This window comes from Crocodylus siamensis, chromosome 4 (assembly GCF_052110815.1).
Source record: "Crocodylus siamensis isolate JL-2025a chromosome 4, ASM5211081v1, whole genome shotgun sequence".
NCBI classification, from domain to species: domain Eukaryota; kingdom Metazoa; phylum Chordata; order Crocodylia; family Crocodylidae; genus Crocodylus; species Crocodylus siamensis.
In genome coordinates this window covers 63941129-63958464 of record NC_143398.1, presented here as the reverse complement: position 1 = coordinate 63958464, position 17336 = coordinate 63941129, and the positions used below count along the sequence as shown (strand labels likewise).

Genomic DNA, 17336 nt, shown 5'->3' with positions numbered 1-17336 from the left:
TACCATAATATATGCATGACATAATTGTCTATATAACTATTACTTCTTGACCAATGGGGAAAAAGCATCAGAATCTTACCTAAGAACTAGGATTGAATAAAGGCATGCCTCAAAAAAGAAGGCTTAATTGAGATGCTCTTGTACAGCACTTCAGGAGCCAAGGTAAGCAAGAATCCCAACAACAAACATCTGAACTTTCGCTTCTTAAGATGAAGAGAGGTATGCCAGCTATGTCAAGCTTAAAGAAGAAAGGAAAAAATTCTTGGACACTGCATTCTCAGCTGAAAAAACTAGTTCCACTGTTTCTACAAGGCCCATTTGTTCAAGGTCAGATACAGGCAGTATCCATATGACTGTGAATGGTACTGCTTATTATCTCATGGTACCGAAACAAGTCTGTAATGCGCCATGAACTGTGTATACAACTGAACAATTCAAAGCTACATATACCGTTTCCAAGCTCCATGGAGAATTTTCCATTTTTTACTTCCCTTCTTTGGTTTCTTTATTCCTGTTTCCTAGGACTCTCCTAATTTTCCTCTTGATGGAGAGAAGCTAGGTTCTTGGGCCCAAAGACAACAAAGTATATATTCTTGAAACTCTGGCCCTAAATTGGATGTCTATGCTGGACTGAAATGGAAAGATTAAATGTACTACGGTAATACCTCCTGAAGCTTTCTGTGATTTAAAAGAATGATACAAAACTTGTAACTGCCTGACATTGTTGCTGAAGTATGAATGGATGCCAGTATACCTGTAGCACTAATTGGACTCTGCCAGCCAGTCAACACCTATGTGAGCTGCTGCCTAGACAGATGATCCAAGCCAACAGCTGCCACCTTGATGGAAAGAGCTTTGAAATGAACGAGTCTGATCAAAGCTCAAAGACCAATTGAATCTAATTATGCCTGTTTTCTTTTTGTAGCTCTTTTTCTATGTTTGTCAGTCATGAAATTAATTGTACAACTGTGAAAAGTAGAGTAAATGAGAGCTTATATTACTTAAATTGGGAAGGGATTAGACACTTGTTTTCATGTTCCCTTACAAGCAAAAGTATTTATGATCTTAACAGGAAAATAAGATTCCTTAAGAGTAAACTAAAAGCTATGGTACAGTACAAGATTTTATCATTATCAAATGATACCTTTAGAAATGTGGTATAATTGCTGTTGTTTTGTATTAAAGGCAAGAGGTGTCTCCTAATCAGGAAAGACTTGTGGTTTATACCGCTAGAAAAAAAAAACACCTGGCCAAAGAATCCCCCCCAAAAACAACCCCTACTATCCCACATACAATGCTTAGTATTACTGACTTCATTTGAGTATTATCCTTCCCTTCTTCCTAAGTTCTACTTTTTATTTAAAAACAAATACTTTATTTAAATGATAATTATTGAACTACTAAGGACAGCTTAGGACTACAAAAAGTTGCAAAAATTATGTCTTCTGAGCAAAAAAATTCCCCCAAACTTTGCACTTAATATTGAGTTTACATGTGGCTACGGAAGGAATGGTACATATAAAGAGGGGGTGTTGTGCTTGAGAGGCAGATAGGCACAGGGAAACCCAGTGGAAGCAGTTAATCAAAATAATTTTTCCTGGTGATTTCTATATAAAGGGGAAGGCAAAAATATCTTTAGAAGTAGGTCAGGGTTAAATGATATATGGACCATTTAACATCCAAAAATAATTCCTGACTCCAGAGGGGGGTTGCTACTGTATTTTACAATGTACAAGTCAACATGCTGTATAAGTCGACCCCATATTTCTGCTCAAAAAGTTTGGATTTTCGTAGATCCTGTGTATAAGTTGACCCTGCCTTGCTTGGGGGGCGGTGTGTGTCAGGAGGGTGGCTGGGTACATTGGTGGGAGGAGAAGGCAGTGGGGATGGCAATGGACCCTAGCACCCCTCCTCCTCCACAGCTCAGGGGCTGCCTGACCCAGCAGCAGCTTGCCTCCTGTCTGCAGGTTGTGGTGGCCAGGCTCCACCAAAAGCAAGATCAGGCCCCTTGCCACTTCTGCCTTCAGCAGGCTCCTGCAGCCCACATGATGCCTGACACTACCCAGGAAGGGATTGCCTCGCCCCATGGGCAGTTTGGGGTATTGAGCAGGGGTGGGTGCTGCCTGTGCTTTCAGCACCTTGCACACCATCCCCGTTCCCAGCACACTCTGACACCCTCATGGTGCCCCCCCGTCCTGCCCAGGGGGCAAGGCAGGCCCTTGCCAGGTGGCACCAGACATCCTCTGGGCTGCAGGAGCCTGCTGAAGGCAAAAGCAGCAAGGGGCCCAATTCTGCAATCGGTGGAGCCTGCCTACCTCTCACATGGCTGGGGGGTTAGCTGCTGCCAGGCCGGGCAGCCTGAGCTGTGGTGAGGCCCAGTCCTTCCTTCCACAGTGGCAGTGCCCCCCCAGGCTGTGTGCTTCCTGAGATCCCAAAGGCCTGTGTGGCAGGGCGCTGGTGTGGGGTCCAGATGAAGTATTGATATGGTGTATAAGTCAAGGTGGAAATTTAAGGGTATAATTTTTTGGGTTCAAAACTTGACTTTTACACCATAAAATATGGTAAATGATACATTAAAACAAATGCTTTTAAAATATCCATTCTCCCCACCATTTCTCATTATGCACCCTTGTAATGTGGAGCTTGAACGATATAGGCGATTGCTGCAGACCAGTAACGGTAACTTTTCAACAAAACTCCTTTAAAGGGTTCAATTCATGGATAGTTAATTTGACTTTTAGGTAGAATATGTAAACAATAACACTTTCAGTCCCATTATTTAACAGAAGTATTTAGCTGTGTTGGTGTGAAGTCAGGCAAAAGGCAGGGGAGAGTAGCACCCTGCAGCAGGGGTAGGCAACTTGTGGCATGAGTGCCAGAAGTGACATGGTAAGCCTGTGTGTATGGCAGATCAGGGAGGGGACAGGAAGCACAGCAGCAGGTGGGGCTGGAAGCAGAAAGCAAAGCAGGAGATCGAGCAAAGAGCACAGGACAAGAATCAGAGAGCAGAGGAAGCGATCAAGCAGGAATCACAGAATAGGAAAAGCAGAGCAGCAGACTGGGCAGAGGAAGGGGATCTGAGTGGCAGGCGTGGAAGGTGAGGGGCTAATTTGTGGCCCAACTGCCAAAAAAGTGGGTGCCTACTACCTTAGAATATGTAATGATGTAGCTGTCACCTACAAAAGCTCATGCCTCTCTGAACTAGCTGATCTCTAAGGTGTCAGCCTTCCCTGCTTTGTGTTAACATAAGACCTTGCTTGTACATGCTTTTGAAAATATTATTAAACAACTTAACATTAGAAAATCTTAATATTAGAAAATTTGCCATTCATAGTCATGTTGGTGAGATGTGATTCTTTTTTTTTTTTTTTACACCTACGTGCTGGCAAAATTCCTAGGACAGAGGCAGTAATAATGGCCTAAAAGTGGTTTCATTTGCCAAACTGGTATAAGCTGTTCATACAAACTCTCTATTTTGTATACTTTGTGATTTCCCTAGGAAGGTTTTGCTAGCATAGTCAGAACTATTGTAGACTGGGCTTCAGTGTTAGATTCAAGAATATAGACCATAAACAGCTCAGATTTATGAAATTTAAATCATAAATATTTAAATTAATCAAAAGGACCCAGTACTGAAAGCCAACCACTTTGTATTATTATTGAAATTAATGAGAAAACAGCATGTAGATTTTTTGCTGAACTCTGTTCAAAATGCTTTCCCATTTTTCTTTTTAAACATCTATAATAACTTTCTTATTAATTAGTACAGCAGTTTGTGCAGAGCAGATTTATGCATCTAAGAGGACATTCTGTGAGTGAGCTACAAAGCAGTGAGAAAGTAATCAACTTTAGTTTAATTTTTGCCACAGGTTTACTATATAACAATGCATTTGGTTAACATTATTTCACTTACTCTTTCATTTGTACTATTTCATTATTAACTAAGAAATTCTTGAAACTTGTCACTACCTATTCATATCTTTCTAGAAGGTGACAAGTCTCTCTCAGTCAAATGAATTCCAATTCTGTAATCAGAATCAGGTATCCTGATAACCATTAGGAAATGCCATCATTGAATCTCTGATTGTGTATCTTTAAACTTTGCTCTTTGAGGACTCATTTTTGCAGTAAATTTCATGCATGCTTACAGAATCAGTCTGTGAGTGATTATCATGTATTTACATTCTATTTTTATTTAGAACTCTATAACGATGATGGCTACAGACTCAGCACACGAACAAACATCAAACTGAGACTGCCTTTGTGCCAGAGAGGGAGTTGCACTGTCTTATGAAACTATTAATCTTTTAAACAAAAATGTCTGTACAACTTGTACAAAGCAAAGTTTAAATGAAGCTCCAGTAGCTGTGTTGCTGAAAAAAAAAGCAACATGAAAAGGGAAGAAAAGACAGTATTCTGAGGGAAGCAGAGCATGTGACTGTCTCCTTGCCTCCAGAGATCACTTTCAGGATCACAAGCCTAATTCATGGAATCCAAGACCCTCACTACCTGAATCAGAATTTCTCTCATGTCAAAGCCAAATAACATTTCTACAAACAGCTCAATAACACTACAACACATCTAGGTTAAAGTTGCAAACTATTTTTTCCTTCCTTTGATTACACAAACACACCTTTGAGCAAAGAAGGGAACGTCTTCTTTGCCTGCTGGATATAAAACTGTTCCATTATCAAGGTCGTCATGACAGATAGCACTTTCCATACTACTTTTACACTAACAATTTTCTCCGTGGAAAAATGCTTTGGAGAACATATTAATGTGTTCAAGTGCACTCCTTTGTATACTGTTGATTCTTGCTTTAAAACTGCACCTGTTAGACCATTCCCTTCCAATGCTAACTGAAATCAAATGTGATATGTATTACCTTTTTGAACATCCTGGTGGAATCTTCGCTTATCTGCATGAAACGCATGATAACATTGTTCAGATAAATATCACTCAAAGTTGCATGGTCTTTGCTTTCTCTTCTCACTTGATTCAGTAGTAAGTACCAACAATTCACTGGGGATAAGAGATTCTGGTCTTTCCTAAAATGTATAGATATATTACATAATTAACATATCACAAGTACCCTCATATCACATACAGCAATACCAGTTACGCAAAAACATAAACCCAACAAATTTACATTTAAAGTTGAAAAAAAGTGTTCAACTTTGCAAGGGATGTGTGACATGTCTGCAAATATAAATTCAAGCCAAGTCTTGTTCCCCTTCATACATGGAAGTAGACCCACTGAAATCAATAGTCAAGGTTTAGATAGTACTTTCAGATGTGTTTTACAAAACACGAGGCATAACTAGAAAAAAGCATAAGAATTCAGAACGTTACAATCTATCTGGGAATATCAAAAACATGTCACAGAGCCTGCAGTTGCTAAAAATGGACTAGACATAAAATTCTGAATCTATATAGTCCTGTCCTAAGTCAGGCACAAAAAAGTCTTGAAAATGATTTTAAAATACTCTGCAGATTTTTCACTGAATAGATTAATCAACAAATTATTAACTGACCAGCTCTGTAGTGCACAAAAGCTACACATTTCACATGTTTTCCCTCAGTGAAGTACAAAATAGAATCATAGAAAAGTAGGGCTGGAATGGATCTCAGGAGATCCTCTCGTTCACTCACCGCTCAAGGTAGAATCACCCCTGACTAAACCAACTCAGCAACGTGTTTTTCTAGCCTCCTCCAAAAGACTTTCAAGGATGGAGATTCCATGACATCTCGGGTAGTAAGTTTGAGTGTTTAACCACCCTCTAAGTGAGAAAGTTCTTCCTAATATCCAACCTAAATTTGTCTTGCTGCAGTTTAAAACCACTGTTCACTGTTCTGTTTCCTGTGGCCACAGAGAATAGTCTATCTCTATCTCCTTTATAACCATCCTTCAGATATTTGAAGACCAGTATCAAATCTCCCCTCAGTCTTATCTTCTTCAAGCTAAATAATCCCAGTTCTTTCAGCCTTCCCTCATAAGTCATGATTCCCAGACATCTAAATTATTTTTGTAGTTCTCCTCCTGATTCTTTCAAATTTGTCCACATCTTTCTTGAAGTGTGATGTCCATACCTGGACAGAGTACTCCAACTGAAGCCTCACCAGTACCCAAAAGAGAGGAGGAATAATTTCCCTTGACTTGCAAATGACTATTCCCTTGGCTATTTTACAGCTCACTGTTATTACTGGCTTACACTTCCTTGTTTCAACCTGCAGCAGCAATCAAGAGAAAGCAAGAGTGTACATGCAGCAATACACAGAATGTTAACAGTTCCTTCATTTTTCTTTTTCACTCTTCCTGTCACCTCCTGTAAAAGTTGACCAATTTTTGTTATTAAGACTTCCTAATTCTGGGAATTCCACTGCAAAGAATCAGTGCACATCTTGCAAAAATGCATAGCTGTCTTCCAGCTATTACATTTTGTTTTTACACACACTTATGTTTTCAGGATAATATTTATGCATTCTAAATTTGAAGAGACTGTTTCAATCTGTCATAGTAGCATATGAATAATAACCAATTTAGGGTACTAGGAGTCAACAAACCAAAGTGCAGGAGAGCAGCCAGATTACACAGCATTTGGACATTTGGAAAAATTAAATAAAAAACACACAAAAGAAACAGAAAAGAAAAGAAAAAGGAAAAAGAAAAATAATCACTTTTCATACTGGAAAGCTAGACAAGCTTGAGTGTCATAACCCCTCTTACTTGTACTGCTGATGGTCCTTTGTGCTTCTTGTTTTGGCCATGAATCTTTCTGCTAATTTTTCTAGATTTCGGGAATACTCCGTCTCTATTTCTGCTTTTTTGCGGAAGAAATCCTGCAAGTCCTGAAGAAGCTGTACCCTCATTTCAGTTTGCTGCTCCAGACATTTTTGCTGCTCTATCAGTTGAGCTCGAATTTCTAAAGAAAATGTGCATAACTAAAGTCAGTACAATCAGGAAAAAAGCACTAGAAATAATGTTTACTAAACATTTTGCATCAAGCCCAAAAATATAAGGACAAATTTCAATTAAAGTTATGTATACCACTCTTGATATAACGCGAGCAATTTAGCAATAGGATCTAGACATTTAGTATTTTCAACAAAGGAGTAAATCACAGCGCATCAGTGAGATTCCACAATTACTCCCTATTCTTGAGAGAGAGATAAACTGAGGTATCATGGATATGTCAGCTGCTTGCAGATACTGAATTTGTAGTAGCAACCACTCTAGAACAAAACATGTTTTTGTAAATCAAAATATATCACAGATGTGCACACTCTCTGACATTATGCTATACTTACTCATTGCAAAACAAACCAATCAATTAAAAAAACTAACACCTCTTAATTACATTTATCTAGAAAGGCAGAAAAAAGAGAACAGCTTTCCTTTCACATTTTTAACCACTCTTCTTTTCGTTCATTGGCTTAAGCACAATTAGCATCTGGTACTTTTACACTGTGCTAATGTTTCTGCAGTGCTATGTACATCTTTCTAAAATTTTGGATAACTATACTAAAAACATCCATGTATTTCTTTAACTGGGAAAATCCCCAGATTTTCAATATTTCAATGAATTTCAATTATCATTATATTTCATCGTTATTGTTCATATTATTTTTATCACTTATTCATTTAAATTTCAAAACATAGTAATAAACAAGCCAGCTTGGGACAGTGCAATGGGAACCACATTTCATTTACTCTGAGAAGTAGTTATATAACAGGGACTTTTTTGATAGCAGAGATAAGTAGGACTTGACTCAGGCCTATCAAGTCAAGGTCAACGATCTTACAGCCTTTAAAAAGATATGAATTTGTCTTTGAGACACTCATTGAACTGATGGGTAGGATCGCCTAGGAGGCCAGTCTGAGGGGGACAGGAGTCCAGGATAGCTGGCTGTGCTTTAAAGAAAACTTATTGAGGGCGCAGAAATGAATCATCCAGTAAGTATGGCAGAATACCAGCTTAGCTTAGCAGAGAACCCTTCAGTGAGCTAAAACACAAAAATTAAGCTTACAAGAAGTGGAAACTTGAACAAACTAGGGAGAAGTATAAGGGGTATTGCTCAGGCATGCAGGGATGAAATCAGGAAGGCCAAAGTGCAATTGGAGTTGCAGCTAGCAAGGGATGTGAAGAGTAAGAAGAGTTTCTGCAAATATGACAGCAACAAAAGGAAGATCGGGGGAAGTGCAGGTTCTTTACCAAAGGGGACGAGGCAAACTAGTAACAGATGGTGCAATAAAGGCTGAAGTACTCAATGCCTTTTTAATCTCAGTCTTCACAGGCACGGTCAGCTCCCAGAGTACTGAACCTGGAAGCACAGTTTGGAGAGGTGAGTAGCCATCAGTGGCAAAGGAACAGGTTAGGGACTATGTAGAAAAGCTGGATGTGTACAAGTCTATGGGTCTAGGTGTGATGCACTCTCAGGTGCTGAGGGAGTTGGCCAATGTGACTGCAGAGCTACTGGATACCATCTTTGAAAACTTGTGGTGACCGGGACAGGTCATGAATGATTGGAAAATGGCAGATATAGTGCCCATCTTTAAGAAAGGGAAGAAGGAGGATCCAGGGAACTACAGCCTGTTCAGCGTCACTTCAGTCCCTGGAAAAATAATGGAACAAGTCCTCAAGGAATCCATTACTAAACACCTGGAGAACAAGAAGTTGATTAGGATCAGTCAGGATCACCAAGGGCAAGTCATGGCTAACCTCAGTCCCTGGAAAAAACTGTGGATCAGGTCCTCAAGCAACCCATTTCTAAGCACTTGGAAAAGGAGAAGGTGATTAGAATTAGTCAGTATGGATTCACCAAGGGCAAGACATGCCTGACCAACCTGAATGCCTTCTATGATGAGATGACTGGATCTGTGGATGCAGAAAGAGCAGTCGTTATGATTGACTTTAAGCAAGACTTTGGATAGTATCCCACAACATTCTTGCAAGCAAGTTAAGGAAGTATGGGATGGATAAGTGAACCATAAAGTGGATAGAAAACTGGCTGGATTGGGCTCAAAGGTTAGTAATCAATGGCTCAATGTTTAGTTGGAAGAGACGACTGAGAGGGGATTAAACAGCAGCCTTCAACTACCTGAAGTGGGGTACTAAAGAGAAGCAAGGTAGACTGCTCTCAGTAGTGGCAGATGACAGAACAAGGAGCAATGGTCTCAAGCTGCAGCAAGGGAAATTTAGGTTATATTTTAGGAAAACCTCCCTCACTAGGAGGGTAGTAAAGCACTAGAACAGGTTAGCCAGAGAAGCTATATAAGAGACTTTATCTCTGGAGGTTCTTAAGACCTGGCTAGACAACTGGCATGATATAGTTAGGGATGGTCTCGCTTTGGGCAGGGGATTGGTCACTAGATGACCTCCTGAGGACCCTTCCAACCCTAATTTTCTATGATTCTATGAATTGGTCTTTAATTGTGTGATCATTTAATTGTTAAAACAGCATTAGGAGATCTCAAATGCATCACTAAATATTGTTTTTATATAAGTTGTTTTGTCTTTTATTGTAAGCTACTCTGAGCCATATGGGGAAGATAAACAAACAGAATTGTGTTTAGCATGCTTGATATATGTAATAGAAGAGCATTACACTATTAATGCTATAGTGACATTATTGTGTACTATGAATTGTAAGTAGTAATAAAACCAAAATTATTTATTTCATCTCTGATTCTGACTAGAATCTAAGGCATCCAAATGAGTCTTAGATGATGTATGAAGTCCTAGATATAACCTGTGAAACCACTGGAATTCAAACATACATACTGAAGTGATATGGAATGAGCACAGGAAACTGTTAAATCAGTGTACTTGTTGGAGAAGGGAATGTTTCAGTTGCTGATTCTCCTTTGAGGCACCAGCAGCTATGTTAATCATTAATGAGACCATCCATTTCTAGAGTGAACCCAAAGATCATGAGTTCATATCTAATCAAGTCACTGGAAAAGAATCATACCTAAAACAAGGATGAGAAGATGCAATACAATATTGTACCCATGACATACATATGCCTTGAGGAGAAAACACATTGGACCTGGAAGGTTATTAACAGACATCTAATGTGTCCACTGTTTGTCAAGCCTGTACTGGGCTTATGGAAACTTTGCACACAATTCCTTAAGTAACTTATGAATCCATTTTCAATATTTGGAGCAGTGATTTTCATTGACTAAATTCAAATCCTTAGACTGATCCATGTAAATTGTAATACAGCCAAAATGTGTTGCTTGCTTTTTATTAGTAACAATAGGGCTAAATGAAGTCTTGCAACTTGTTCAATTTTGATAACTTAATATTCACCAAGTATTCAAGCCCAACCGCTTAGCTTGTATCTTACAGCATGGGTTGGCAACTGATGGCTCCCTCACCGGATCTGGCCCATAAAGAGGTTGTATCTAGCCTAGGAAGGTCTGACTTGAGACGGTACAGAGGATCAGGCAGCAGGCAGCTGCACCAAGCCTCCTATCCCTTCCACAGCACCCTCCTCAGCAGCCACCCCTGCTGCTCTTTCTTACCCGTGCTTACTTACTCTTACTGCAGAAGGGCTGGGTATCTGCAGTGAGGGAAGTCAGGGCAGCTTGAGTTTCCCAAAGGGTGGAAACCCTGTGGCGGCTTGGAAGCTCTGACCCTCCGGCCCCCTCCATCGTATAACACCGGGGATTCTGAGGTGGTGTCCCATTCACATACCAGTCAGGGTGAAGACTGCATAGTTTCAAAGGCCAGATGAAGACAAGTGTATTTAGTCTATTATGGCCACAAAACCACCTCTGAAACCTTGGGGATATTCTTAATGACTGTAAGTAAAGTTATGGTTTTAGAATATAAGATCCTTATTTTACTGCAGGACAACTGATTTGCTGCTGTAATTTACTCCCTTTGGGCAGGTCTTTTCCACAGCAGCAGAGAAGAGAAAAAAAATTTTCAGAACACAAAAATATTGCTGGAACTCTTCAAAAGTTGGTGCAAAGCAGAGAGCAAGTGCTGTATCTGAAACTATTTAACTTTTCAATATTTTCTTTGTCGCAGAGCACACAGGTGCCCTGCTCCTTACAGCAGAAACAGCTAGGGAGAGAGAGGCCTAGCAGTGAGTGGGGAGCCCAGCTGCTGGTTACCAGGGCAGCCAGAGTAGTAATGCAGATGCACAGGTGCTGGTTGCTGGGGCAACCGCTGTGGGTCAGCTGACCGGAAGGGGGCAGGGCCTGACGTATATATAAACCCAGGCTGAGGCCAGAGAGGGAGTTCTCTGCCAGCAGCCATAGGGGTAGGGTCTCTGCTGGAGTGAGAAAAGGAAAAGGCCAGGATGCACAGGCAGTTGTTATGAGTGAGACGGGGAGAACCCCTGTGATGGACTTGAATGTAGTTATAGCCGGATGGCTTGAATTTATGTTGTAAAGCCAAGGGGCTGAGTTTGTGTTGACAGTTTACTGTTTACAACTGGAGGACTGGGTGAGGCTATTAGGGGTTGGAAGAGGCCTCATAGGGGCTCCACAGTAGCGTGGGGACCCCGGCACCAGAGAGGGCACAGCATTTGAGGGTGCACTGACCCCAGCCCCAAGAAGGGAAGCGGAGAATTGGAGGCCAGGTAAGGCCGAGGCTGCCTGAGCCCTGCAGGGGGTTTGAGACCCTGAGGAGAAGATTTGGGGCCAGGCATGGCTACGGCCATCTGAACCCCAAGGCTGCGGTAACCCGAGGCAAAGGGGGTTGCGAGACGAGCCCAAGCGCTTGTGGGGCATGGGGTTGTGAGACGAGCCTAGCCCATAAGGCTGGGGTGCACTGAGTCGCACAATACAGAACAGGGGCCAGGATACAACAGAGCACTGTGTGCAAGGGGACAAGAGGCAGCTTCCCTTATACATATAAAAGATCAAGATGTGGGCGAGAACGAGGGTGCTTTAACGTGAACTTGGCACAGTAGGGGGCGCTAGGGGAGATCACGGCCACCTCTAGGAACCCACGCTGTGACATACTTCGTTTTAAATGTTTAAAAATAGAAAGTGGTGTTTGAATAATAAAACAGCTAATGATCTCAGACTGTGGGGTAGAATGTAGTCTAGAATGTGGGCATTTATACACATGCTCTTGGAGTGCAGGGGGCATGGTGTTTTAATTAGAGAGGCTCTGACAGCTGTTCTAATTAAAGCTCCCAGAGCATCACATACATCAGTTCCCCCATGCTGAAAAATGGTGGTGGGGGTGCTTTAAATGGGCTTTAAAGTGCCCGTCACCATTTTTCAGTGCAGGGACACTGATACGCATGACGCTGGAGTCTGCTGGAGCACAGTACCACTCTCCAGCAGACTCGATTAATCAAGTCTGGTCCAATGCGCTGTAATTACAGCCGTGCTCAACCTTGCTGCTCAATCTTTATTTGCAATGTGTTAGAGCAGCCTTGCTGCATGTGTATAGGCACCCAATGATTACTAAGATGGTTGCCTGTCAAGGAAACCACAGATTAAATACCTTTGACTAGAATATCTCTAGAGATCCCTTCCAGCCATGCTTTTCTATGATTCAGTGATTTCCAGATACTCAGGCCCCTCAAGGAAGGGTGGGGGGAGGCAAATGGTGGAGGCAAGAAGGAGGGTGATGGACTAGAATTTGCTACGGTAGATTCAGCAGGTAGGGTCCTTAGGCAAGGGCTGAAGATGTGACAATTTTTAATACCTGCACAAAGGCCATGGAGACCTCCACTCACAGAAGTGGATTAAGATGTTTTCTAACAGATTTTAAAGGAGCAAAATTTTTTCTTTAGCCCACCTATTTCTTTTGCCCCTGAACTTTTGCCTTTTATTCCCTCCTTTAGCAGAATGTGCAGATGATCTTTTCAGGAGGAGGAGGAGGGAAATAGATTAGCAAAAATGGTAATGGCAAAGCTGCGATTTAGAAAAAGCCTCCTGATACAACAAAACCAGTCCTCATAATTGTTTGTCAGCAGTAAATGCCAAAGGACTACTAATTACTATGGACTTTCTGTTATGGAAAACTTCACCAAGACAACAGTATCATCTTTAACCAATCAGTGTAAGTGAATTCCCTAGCACCACAGATGGCTGTATGAAGTATCACTGTGCTTTATTCTAAAAAAAAGTATATAAATGACTGTTAAAAGGTTAAAGGCACTAGAAACAAAAGCTCTTTATCAATATGCAGAACAGGTATAGTATAGGCAGTAAAAGTGCTTCACCATGCTAAGGTTCTTACTTCAGTCTGCCATGGTGGAAAGGGCACCTGTAAGAGTCTGAGGGATCTCCCTGATGATCTGATCTTCTCTTCTGAGTGTACACAAAGCTCAACTGATACCAGGTATAATAGAGAATTTCCATCTTCCTTCATTATAGGATGTTAGGCCATTGTTGCCTTCCATACCAGTGGTGGATGCATTTCAATAGATGAAGCAGCTTCTTTCTATTAATATTAACATTGAGTCACAGTCACCACCTTTATGGTTAAAAACTGATTTCAAAGGAAATCTAATTCATTTATGCTACTACTTCATGAACTAGAAAAGCTGAGTAATCGTTAGGTTGAAAAAGTTTTCCTTACCTATTGTCTTCATGTACAGGCTTGCTTACCTAGTGAGACTAGGTTCACTGGGGGATGGAAACAAAAGCCCAGAGGTAAGTAAAAAGCCTGAAGGACCTGGATAAAGCCTTAGTAAAGGGAAGCAATAATGGAAACCTTAGCATTGTTCTCAGGGAGAGGATAAGACGGTCAATTAGACACTTGAAATGTTTATATGTGAGAACATACAGGAAGAATTGTACTAGAACTTCCCAATCACAGAATTATGATGCAATTGGGATTACAGAGATGTGATGGGATAGTTCACATGACTGGAGTATGGTCATAGATGGATGTAGCTTGTTCAGGAAAGATAGGCAGGGGGAAGGAAGAGGGGTTGCCCTATATATAAAGGCAATGTACAGGTGTTTGGAGGCGCAGTACGAAGTGGAAGGTAAAATCCTTTGCACAAAGATGAGAAGGAAGTGCAGCACAGCTACAGAAGGGATGTCATTGTGAGCGTTTGCTACAGGCCTCCAAATCAAGAGGAGGAGGTAGATGAGATGTTCTTTAAACATGATGCCCAACCTTTCAAATCGCAGGCCTTTGCCATCATAGGGGACTTCAATTATTGGGATATCTACTGTGAGGGAAACACAGCAGTGCAGAAACAATCCAGCAAGTTCCTGGAGTCTCTTGAGGACAACTTTTTTATTCAGGTGGTAGAGAGGCTAACAAGGGGAGGAAGTTCTTCTCAACTTACTGCTCACAAACAGGGAGGGATTGATAGGGAATGTGAAGATGGAGGGCAACCTGGGTGACAGTGGCCAGAAAATGTTAGGAGTTTAAGACCTAAGGGGTGGGAGGAAGAGAGCACCAGAGTACAGGATCCTGGACTTCAGAAAAATCAAATTTTAACAAACTCAGGGACCTGGTAGGCATGATCCCTTGGGAGGTAAGTCTGAGGGGAAAAGGAGTTCAGGAGAGCTGGCTGCTCTTTAAGGAGGCTCTCTGAATACTGCAGAAGCAAGATATCCCAGTGAGACAGAAGAATGGGAAGTCCAATAAGAGACCAGCCTGGCTAGACAGCGGTCTCTTCAAGGAGTTGAAACTTAAAAAAGGAATCCTATAAGAAGTGGAAACTTGGTCAGAATATTAGGGAAGAGTATCACAGCATCTCACAGGCATGCAGGGAGAAAATTAGGAAAGTCAAGGCACAATTTGAGATACAGCTGGCAAGGGACATAGGTAATGAAAGGATTCTTTAGGTATGTCAAAAGGCCAGAGATTCCATAAATCCATTAGGGAATACAGAAGGCAATCTAGTTATAGACTATGCAGAGAAGGCTGAAGGATTTAATGCCTTTTTGTACTCCAGTTTTCACAAATAGGGACAGCTACCAGATGACAAGTACAGTTAGCAGCAGTGATAGGGAGAGATGAACAGCTTAGATGAATGGCAGAGTAGGTTAGGGATTACTTAAAGAAGCTAGATGCTTTCTGGCGGAGCTAGACAGGATATGGCTGAGAATTTTGGAGCCATTGGCTATCCTCTTTGGAAATTCACAGAGGCCAGGTGACTTTTTTCTAATATGAGAAAAAGTTAATCTGAGAAGTCATCACAAGTATTGTTATTACTGACTTTTCAATATGTAATTGTTACCATCATTATGCAATAAATTCAAACAAGGCTTCTTCTTCAGTTGTAACTTAAGTTTTTGCATTGATTTCTTTCACATTCTCACTAGCATATAATGTACTCATTCATTTAGAAAGAGAGGTAACATCTCAGCTTAGCAAGGCCCAAGCCATAAAAGGTTAAGTCAAAACCAGCATCTTAAAAACTGTACTGAGAAACCAAGTGCCAGCCAGTGCAAATCTCAGAGCCTTCTGATAGCTTGATAAGCAGATAATCACTTTCTGTGTGGGCTTTCATTCCCTAATAATCTTCACAAGCAACTCCATTTTCACACTGCAGTCTTTCAACCTTGGGGTAACAAGGACCCAGATACAAATCTTCCTTGGGGGAGAAGAGAGGGAAATAAATCTTCTGCCCAAACCCAAAATGAAGAAGAGACCTTTGTGGTGACTGCTGCTCGTGGGTTCAGAAACAGCTTGGACTCTAACAAGATTCCCAGGCTATAAACCTCAATAACAAGCAACAGATAAAACATTACAATCAGGGTGCATAATGCCAAGTCTCATTTCCAGTAACATCAATAGCAAAACTTCCAGGGGCCAGGATTTCATTGGTAACCTCTGTGATTTCTTGTGAGTCACTCTCTTCTTACTGAGTACTAGTCACAATCTTTTGTTAATGAAAAATCATGTATTATACTGCCTCAGCATACCTTAACATCAGATATTACCTAGAAAATATTTATATTCTCAAGTATTTTCATATTTTAAAAAATACTGTTGCATATGTATGGACTGATTGACACCATCCCTAACAATTAGAGTATTAGGTACAAAATTAGATTTTACTCTTGTCAGGCTTCATGATATCATCTATAATCCTCCAGTGGATACTTTTTCTGATGGGAGGTTTAAATCAATTTATTAAAAAAATGTAAGAAGGTAGGATCATACTGTTTTAAGAATTAAATACAGAGTAGATGAAGCTGAATTACTGACATCAGCCAATTCATAACCAGAAATAATCTTGTCAAGGTTACCTTTACTTTGTGCACTGAATGTATATTATTAAAAGTTACTTATATAACACTGCAGCAATACAGAGTATTATACTGTAGACTGTGTTATACCAATCATACATCTATGCGCAACATTTGATAATCTAAGAGCATGACCAAGTATATTATACTCTTGTCCGATACAGAAAGATCACATCAGCAATAGCCCAGCAGAGAATTATACCTGTTATCCTAACTTCAATATATGTTGCTATTTTGAAACAAATCAAATATTCCCGAAACATCAATGGTAAACTCCCATAAACCTTAATGGATGCTGAATTGTGCACTTGGTATATGTACAATACTAGGTAAATTTTAAGATTATTCAACTCCACCACAAATATTGACCCTTTAAATAAATTTAACTTTTCCACTTGCAGAAAAAGGTTCTTATTTTTACTGTTCATTCAGATTAGTTAATGCTCCTGAAAAGTGCCAAGGTGGCAGCAGCAAGAGATTTCCTGTACCCAGGGCCGGAAGACCGTTTAGTGGGCCCTAGGTAAACAAACTCATGGGCCCCTACTTAATACTGTATATTTATATTACTTTTTCACTCAATAATTATAATATGTAAAATAATAATAATTATAATATGTAAAATAAGTACAACTGGGCCCCTGCTTTACTTGGAGCACTAGATATGCCTAGTATGCCTGTGTGGTAATCCAGCCCTGCCTATACCTCTTGATTCACAAAGCAGCTGCACCACGGATGGTGGCAGTGCATGTCTCCCACACATTTTCTCAGTTCTGTCTGGGAAGGTTTTGTATTCAAGTCATATTAAATACATAAATATATTAAACCAATATATGATCATATGAAACACACAGCCACTGGGTAATAATATAAACAGTATTATTCAATAGCGCTAACAATGATAGAGTTAGACACAACTACTTAAGAATACAGATGGTATCTCACAGACAGGTGCCTACAAAACAAGACCTTTTATCTGTTCAGACAATGGAATTACATAATGTACCCATTTTCTTTCCATTTTATCTCCCAGAAGAACTTAAAGTATGAAAAAAATCTCAATGACAGTGTTAAGAGCTTACGTTCCAGAAACATTAACATTTAGTCACTGATGCATTTTAAAGTAAATGTGTTTGCCCCAACT

The 17336-nt window shown here is 40.5% G+C and overlaps 1 protein-coding gene across 3 annotated transcripts in view; it reads right to left on the bottom strand.

Annotated features, from left to right (window-relative positions):
• The window catches only part of SRGAP1 (SLIT-ROBO Rho GTPase activating protein 1), a 229566-nt gene that overhangs the window by 107276 nt on the left and 104954 nt on the right, over positions 1-17336 (bottom strand). For all 3 annotated transcript variants that reach the window (XM_090042433.1, XM_090042431.1, XM_090042432.1), the window contains 2 exons: positions 6728-6923; positions 4886-5048 (listed from right to left, as the gene is read on the bottom strand). In XM_090042433.1, coding sequence (XP_089898559.1) covers positions 4886-5048; positions 6728-6870 — 306 coding nt within the window. In that variant the 5' untranslated portion in view covers positions 6871-6923. The remainder of the gene's footprint in view (positions 1-4885; positions 5049-6727; positions 6924-17336) is intronic.